This window comes from Pundamilia nyererei, unplaced genomic scaffold (assembly GCF_000239375.1).
Source record: "Pundamilia nyererei isolate P.nyererei 1_Seehausen unplaced genomic scaffold, PunNye1.0 scaffold00023, whole genome shotgun sequence".
NCBI classification, from domain to species: Eukaryota; Metazoa; Chordata; class Actinopteri; order Cichliformes; family Cichlidae; genus Pundamilia; species Pundamilia nyererei.
The window spans coordinates 1727929-1736073 of record NW_005187424.1 but is presented as its reverse complement, the minus strand read 5'-3'; the positions used below and the strand labels follow the sequence as shown (position 1 = coordinate 1736073).

At 39.0% G+C, this 8145-nt stretch overlaps 1 protein-coding gene across 4 annotated transcripts in view; it reads right to left on the bottom strand.

Annotated features, from left to right (window-relative positions):
* Positions 1-3684: 3684 nt before the first annotated feature.
* Positions 3685-8145, bottom strand: part of gabrb3 (gamma-aminobutyric acid type A receptor subunit beta3) — a 44943-nt gene continuing 40482 nt past the window's right edge. For 2 of the 4 annotated variants that reach the window (XM_005727141.1, XM_005727142.1), the window contains 2 exons: positions 6738-6818; positions 3685-6003 (listed from right to left, as the gene is read on the bottom strand). In XM_005727141.1, the coding sequence (XP_005727198.1) occupies positions 5656-6003; positions 6738-6818 (429 nt within the window). In that variant the 3' untranslated portion in view covers positions 3685-5655. The remainder of the gene's footprint in view (positions 6004-6737; positions 6819-8145) is intronic. The other 2 variants (XM_005727143.1, XM_005727144.1) reach the window with 1 other exon arrangement.

The following is an 8145-nucleotide window of genomic DNA, read 5'->3' as shown; positions in this document are numbered from 1 at the left end:
TTCAGGTACTCCAACTTCCTCCCACAGTCCAGAGACATGCTTGCAAGTTTACATGACAAAATAAAAACTCTACGTACTTAATATTTAAAATATTGAGTAATTCTGAACGGTCTTTAATATTTTAAACAACTAATGGTAAATCGGTTGGTTCATATGCAGCGCTTTTCTACTCTGGGCACTCAAAGCACTCTACACAACTTGCCATTTTTTTTTTGCTAACATCATTTTTAGATGATGTCCAAATGGAAGAAAAGGTTTGCCAGGTCATGTGATGGTTTAAAAACCATTTCAAGAGACTGTGCAGACTTAAATATAGTTACAATCACATTTTAAGTCCAAGCATAAATTATTAATAGCCTAAACATGATGTACAAAAACAAAAACAAACAAACCCCATGACGTAGGTACTTGAGACCATCCATTAAAACAGTATGGGTAACAGATATTGACAGGTTGATGAAGCACAATACATTACCTGGTAAAATGCTCTCAATTTCAAACACTTTAAAAACACCAATTTCAGTTTTACAGTAGTTTGTAATATTTCACTTCTTTAAACGCAGATGTTGTACTTTGGTCAATTCATCTACATCCAAATGTATACACAATAGTAAATACATAAGTAATATATAAGAGCAAATATGACGGTTAATTAGCCAGCCAACGTGGCTACAACGAGCTTCATTGTACGGTGGCCCAGAAAGAACATCAACCTAAGAAAACACCAGCTAACAGAAAAATACTGCTAGTTCACAAAACACAAAAGAAGTGGAAAAAAGAAACAACATAAGCAGTTTGTCCATGTCCTCCTGGACAGACTCATCTTTCCCTTTTTCTCTTCCCTGTCTTTGTGAGTGAGAGTGTGTGTGCACGCTTTTGTTGCAGTTTTTTCTAGGGATCTCCGCCCTGCTAATCACACACCTGGAAGACATTCCTTATTATGCAACTGCACACTGTTGAACTGATTGGGCCTCCACTATAAGACGCTGGTGTTTCCATCCAATCAATGCCAGAATGTTACGCCGCATGTGGTAAACATGTGTGGATCTCGCAGTAGGCACAGTCTGGTTTACTCACCATGGGCTCCTTTGTTCAGACACCTGCTGCCGTCAAGAGAAAACTCATTTAGGAGAATTTTGGAAGGGAAAAAGAAACCTGTGACAATCGCCTGTCTACAATCCCAAAAATTGACTCAAAGAAATACTTTAAATAAAACATCCTTTTTAACCCTTTTAACCCTACGTCTGTGTCCAGGCGTCGACACAGAGCTGAACAGGGAGACAATAATGTGACTGAACAGAAATGGAGGATTCATTGTTGCTGAGAGGGATTAAAAAAAAAAAAAAAAATCACTAGATTCATATAATTCTGTAGTTACATGTTTGCTTTAGTCACCTCTGGACTTTTCTACCATTGTGTTTGAGCTCTCAGGCCACTGAGCGTTAACTTTGTATCAGAAATAATCAATTCTCTCATTATTTGCATGGACTTTACCTGCTGTAACACCTGCAGGACCAAACTGTAGTCACTACATCATCTTTAGCAAAACAGAAAACAGGTCTCAGATCTGTCCACCTTTCACTCTCAGATGGCACAAATATAAGGGTTAGGGTGGTGAGGACAGCTAGGCTTTAAGGCTAGAACGAGCCTCCACACATTCATCCAGAAAAGTTTTAACCATTAACAGTCTAATAACCGGCAGCTTTTACCCAAGTCATTAAATCATGTTGGCTGCACTGAGCAAGAAATGTAAACACACACATATTTGAAACTTACATTATACTTAGAGAAAATAATCTTGCCAAAAGGGGTTAAACTCCAAGCACACTGCTCTTTACTTGTACTGTTGCTAATGGTTCAAAATGCTGCTGCACGACAAAAGAGAGCACATAACTCCCATCCTGGCTTCACCACATTGGCTGCCTGTATATCTTAGAGGTCATTTTAAAATTCTTATGTTTGTTTTTTAAATGAATCCTTACTAACGCCCCCTGGTTTCTCAGGTCAGCTGACAGAATAACCTGCCCCTGCACATTAGACAGCCCCCTCCCCGCCTTTTAAAATGTAATTTAATATGCTTATCATTTTTTATTTGTCAAGTGTACAGCACTTTGTTTCTGAAAGTGCTATATGAATAAATTGCTTGCTTGTTTGCTAATCTGAGAAAAGGGGACAGTTGATGCCGTGACTGAGTTAGTCTTCTTCTTCTCATATCTTGCTGATATGAATTCAAATTTTGTTCTAAAGCACAAGAATGCCTTCGTGTTCTCTTCTCCGTTCTTACATATGTGTTCGATCTCCAGCGATACATAAAATGTGATCAAGTGGAACTGTGACGTCCACCTTGGCTACTGTATTCAAGATGGCAGGGCCATGTGACGACTTCCAGAAACCAGCTTCCGCTCGTATTTATGTTTAATGGATTAATTCTCAGTTTGTTAGAAGGCATCAATTTGTTGAAAGATGTAATTAAACACTAATCAGTGTTTATTTATGAGCACAATATTCAATATAATATTTAAACTTAAATGTCTAAATGTGACCCAAAAACAATGAGTACATTGTTACTTTCATCACACATGTAACAGTAACTTATTAAAAAACAGTTAATGAAAACATATGTTCCTAATTTCCAAGAAAACGTCACTAATTTATTTAAGGTGGGAACGCTATTGCAATTCAGTTGTTAGCTAAGCTTGAGGAAAAACTATACGGCAGGCAAAGTACACCACAGTGTACCATGATATTTGCATAAATATGCATGAATACAATTAAGTTTTCATTTTTTGGCACAGTGTCTTGTCAATAATGATCGCTGATGTGTATTTACTCTTACTTGGGCTCACATATTGGACACAAAGGTAAAATTTCAACAGGGTACCATATAGGGTACAATATAGAAGGATGGCTAAAAATACCTTCTGTTCATGGCACAGACAGACAGATATCCACACAGATGCTTTTATCCATCTCTCAAAGATGGAAAAAGACAAACACAAAAATCTACTTATATCTCTCCAGATGTGTATTGATCTTTCCATTCATAGTAGATGGATGGTTAAATAGGAATGGATATCCTTGAGAGAGATAAAAAGATATAAAATCTATATTATAATGTCTGTAATGTAATTGCACAGGAAGGGTTAATCCTGGCAGCGGATTGTGTTTGCGTAGCATGGATATTTATAGTGCTTGGACCAAAAATTATGAATTAAAATGTTTTGATTTATTTAGCAAATGCCAAAAATATGTACCATTTCCTGCCCTGATCTTCCTGACCCATTAAGACTTTGAAGGTGGAGCACTTCATGGAAAAAGCTGCAGTGTCTGCAGAAACAGATCATCAAGCAAAGTGTTTAAAAAAAATGCGAAGCCCATTGAGAAAGTGTTCGTTATGTGCGAATTGTTCTTGATTTTGGGCTCCGTGAGGCCGGCGCGCATGGATGTCACCGAGCTGCGAGGATTACTGACAGGTGGTGTCACTCCTACGCGCTGCGAGTTGCTCAAGCAAGCAGTCAGATGGCATGTTGTAAGCTGTGTCTGGCAGGAATGATTGTTTAGGAGACGCTACACACCTCCCATCAGTTCCTCCTTCACTTAACAAGACTTCACATGCTCTACCTTTAGGAAAAAAATGGAAATGATAACAAACTGATATTGTGTTTTTATATTTACTGTCACAAAAAGGAAATGATAAGTTTGTGTAAAGACTAACAAAAACAGAACAGCGAGGCCAGAAATCACTGAGCAAAACACCGTTGACAACATAGCCATGTAATTACTGTGAGCTGAGAAAAAATGTGCACAGTTACAGTATGTACATCAAATCCCCAGAGGGTCGGGATCTGCAGCCACGACTCAGTCCTCAGTACAACATGCAGTCTGAAACAAACAAGGAAGTTATGGATTGTGCTGTATTATGTACGTGTTTCACAAAATCAACAGAAAGCAACGTGACAAAAATAGTGGGACGATGTAAACTGTTCTAATACATTCCTCGATAAAAAAATCACTACAAAAGCCTGGAAACCTTTGTACTAAGGTCACACAATCTCTCCAGTTTTTGTCGGAAATATGGCATTTTGAAAATGTGTAAATGCACACGTTGATAAAATAGTTTGATATTTTGGGAAGTCCTTTTATTTTTGTATTTTCTTTAGAGGATTAGCCTAGCTTAGCGGTAAATTGCTAGCATTGCTTTGAACAAATATGAAAATAATCCATGTACTAGCCTCAAAAGCCCACAGAGTAACACAAAACATCACTCATGACCTAATTTGTTCACACAAAAATGTTAAAATGACAATTTTATTGCAGTGGTTGAAGTGGCGTGATGTGTTAGCATCAGAAATACGATTAGGGCTAGTTCTTCCAACCTTTTAAAAATCTTTCATTCATGGCACTAAATGAGAAAATAAAGTTATTTCTAAAATGCAGTACTGGTTCTATTCCTGTTATTTAAAATTGGGTTCTGAAAATTAAGCTAAGTTGATTGGATATTGGTATTTATACTCAACTTTCTGAGTCATCATCAATGACATGCGATAATTCTAACTCTACTTTTACAGAAATACTACATGTTGTGTTAGGAAGGTCATTATTGTTCCCGACTGCAAAGACATGGCTCTGTTTTGATATCATAGAGTAACGTGTTATAGTTACTTTCCATCATCAACAAGAACTTACAGGATAGAAATGAGCATAGCATTAAACTATTTGATTAGCAGAAATGCTAACAAAGATTTTGGTCAGTAGGATCAGCAAAAACTTACTGAACTTTTTATGAAAGTAGTATTTCCATTAAATTTAAATACAATTTGAACTGAAACCAAATGATCTCAAGTCTAGGGAACATTTGAACAACGGCACAGGGACAACAACACACGGTCCAGCTCCTGTAACCTTGGTACAACTTCTAGATTGAGCTTGTTGACCACAGACTCTGTTTCTATCGTCTTGAAGCAACTGGAACTAAACACTTAACGAGCTTTGGCATTTTGGGAGAAACAAAAGTGCACAATTGTAAGGAAAAGGGGTATGGTGGATGTATATAATACGACAAACAAAGGGCATCATGAAAAATAACAAAACTGGATGCAGCCTTATTGTTTTAATGTCATTTTATCTCAACTAGGCTTTTGTAATATCACATTTCCCAAAATATCACAACTATTCCTTTATGGCTGATTTCATACCAAATAATTTCCCGCCTGGGCAAAGTCTGTTTAGTCTGGATGCATGGGATCTTACAGGTCCGCCTTTGTCCATGTGCAGATATAAGGAAGGCTAGCGCTGTCATAATACTACAAACCTTTACGATTAAATTTAATAGTGTGGCCACATGTTATACTGAAATTATAGGGGAAGGTTTCAGCAGCTCATCGAATCCAACTTAAATCATCTTTTGGAGATGCAGTGCTGCAAAAGTGTGTTTCAGTTTGTGTGATAGAGTCGCAGGTGATCACAGGGCTGACTTCACATGCAAGTCTTTGTAAGATGCATGTTCTGCAGGTAAATCCTTGTGGCTGTGCATGATTCTTTCTGCACGTATCATGTTAAAAAAGCGTTCAGGACGTTACCGTGTCGGGTCGGCCACACAAGGCTTCTCTCAGTCATAAACCAGAATCACATGGGCTTAAAAAAAAACACAGTGCATTAATGAACATAATAAAGCCAGTAGATGAGGTTGAAGAGGGAGAAGGCAGAGGGGAATATAATCCGTGACCATCTGTCGATGGCATTCACATCAGTGAGGTCTGGGATTTTGATTTTGAGCTGCGAGGACCGTCTTCGTAGACGGGTTTTCTTAAGATGTGCGTTCCTGTCCAGGCTGTGGCGGCCCAACTCGCGTGACCCGCTTGGCTTTCTGTACTGGATAGCTGAGTTGTCGAAGACCATGGAGGACGAGTTGCGGGTCTCGCTCAGACTGGTTGTTATCTCGTTCCCTCCCACCTCGTTGTGGATCTCCAAGGTTGTCAGCAAAATGTTCCCCTGGGAGTCGACCTAGGACCGACAAACAGCAGCGATGTTTAAAACAGGCTACAGCGACTGACAACACATGTGCAGCACGCGTCGGTTCCCCGGGGTCGGTCTCCTCTCGCAGGCTGACAGCCTGGGAACCAGAGCGACCTTCAAAGGCAGGTTTTTCTGTCCCAAAATTAAACGTCTTCTCACAAATCAGCTCAAGGTTGGACTGGTCGGCTTTAATACTAATGTAGTGACAACTATTGCTTCCCACACAAAAACAGATATATCATTTAGACCAGTTTAGGCACAGGATGAACACAGATATAAAAAGGTGACCACAAGGCATGAGAGGAGGTGAAAAAGTGAATATTTGTCTTCTTATTTTTTTGGCTGTGGTTTCACAGATCAACCTCGAATCCTGTAAACTAATTTAAAATGTAACTCGTGATTCTTCATGTTTTCTATGCGCCGCCGAATTAGTGCAGTGTAAAGGTAATCGCCTAATGACATTAATGATGGTTGGAATGGTTTGATTGCACTTACTGGATAGCATGTTAGCAACACAGACATATAAAGACATTAAAAAAGGGCAAAAATACGACAGTGGGAAAGGCGGGCTAAGCAGAATGTACTCGTACGGTGAGGTGTTTAGAGAAATGGCTGTGATGACGTGTTACTTTGTTAAATGAGGTCAAACTTTGCACTGCAGCAGCAAAGTTTCAGCCAGAGGTTTCACAGATGTAACACAACAGGCAGTGACAGACACTCACCCGTCGTGAGTGACGACGCCCTTGTACCTGATTGGACAGTTTAAGAGACGAAGACTTGCAATTGCCTCCTTCCAGAATGGACTAGCCAGGAAAAAGACAAACACAAACCCTTTTGTCTGAGATTCGGTCACCTAAGATGCTCACAGAACATCGGAGTCAGGAGTCAGAAAGTCACTCAGTGTGGACTGGTTAAAGCTGTGACTGATGATTAATTAAAAAAAAACATCTGTAGGATGTATTGATCCAGTCACATTAAAAATCATTGTCTCCCACCTTATCCCTCAGAATCGGCTCATCTTTATCCTTGATTTGAAGATCATCCTGGCATCAAATGTAGGTAAAAAGGAGATCTTTCATAGTGTAAATTGTTCTGATCAGCCAGAAATTCCACAGGCTATTGAAAGCCATGGTGTTAAGCCAGAATGCAGTTTTTGAAGTTTTCTTCAGTGAGTTATCAACCCCAGTGCTTGTTTCTACTAAAGCTGAGGTCTTGGCTTTGTAATGTGACTCTTAGAGCTGATTTGGGTGAAAATGTCTGAATTAATGATATTATGAGGAAAATGGTGTAAAATCTCTGAGGAGATTAAAGTCTGAATACATTCATAGTATGAGATATATGGCTTCATAAAATATGCTAAAGCTAAATGTGCACAAAAGACTCTCAGGGTTCAGGTGGGAATCTTTTCAGAGATGGGTTTTTATATAGAGTTAAAGGGTATTCGAAGCACAATTTTTGCTGCCGTTAATAGACGGATAAACATGACGTCATCTACAGTACTGCTAGGGGTGGATCTGAATTCATGGCCACTGGTTTGTGACCAAGCAGTAACAAGGCAGACACATCCTAAAGCACACCCTGATTAATCCTCTACATGTTCCAGTTCAAATACGGAGTTTCAAGGAATACTTGACCTGAGAATTAAGACTGTAAAAATGTTTGCTGGAGTCAAAGATCAAGACAGAATTCGGATTCTTTTCACACAAACTGCTGTACGACTGGTCTTCTTATTGCAGTTAGCAGCTAGAGATACTCCCGCACAGTTAAATAGGTAACTTTCAGATAGCGATGACACCTATTTAAATAAATCCCTGCTTGAAATGGAATCCACAAAAAAAACAACCTGAATCACGATAGCGCTGCATCTCGGCACCGAAGAGCCAAAACATAATGACTACAGATGAATTACTGCAATAATGTTCATTATCATTATTGTAACAATGCTGCATGGTGACATTTCCCAGCAGCGGTTTTAATGTAACGGCTAGTTCGTGTATATTTGTGTGATGTCCGAGGAGAATTGCTCCACATGGTTGATTTAACAGCTATAAGCACTAAAAGTTGTTAAATTCCAGCCTTGCTTGTTAAAAGAAACACCACAGTTGTTTTTTATGAACCTTCTTGGTGTTT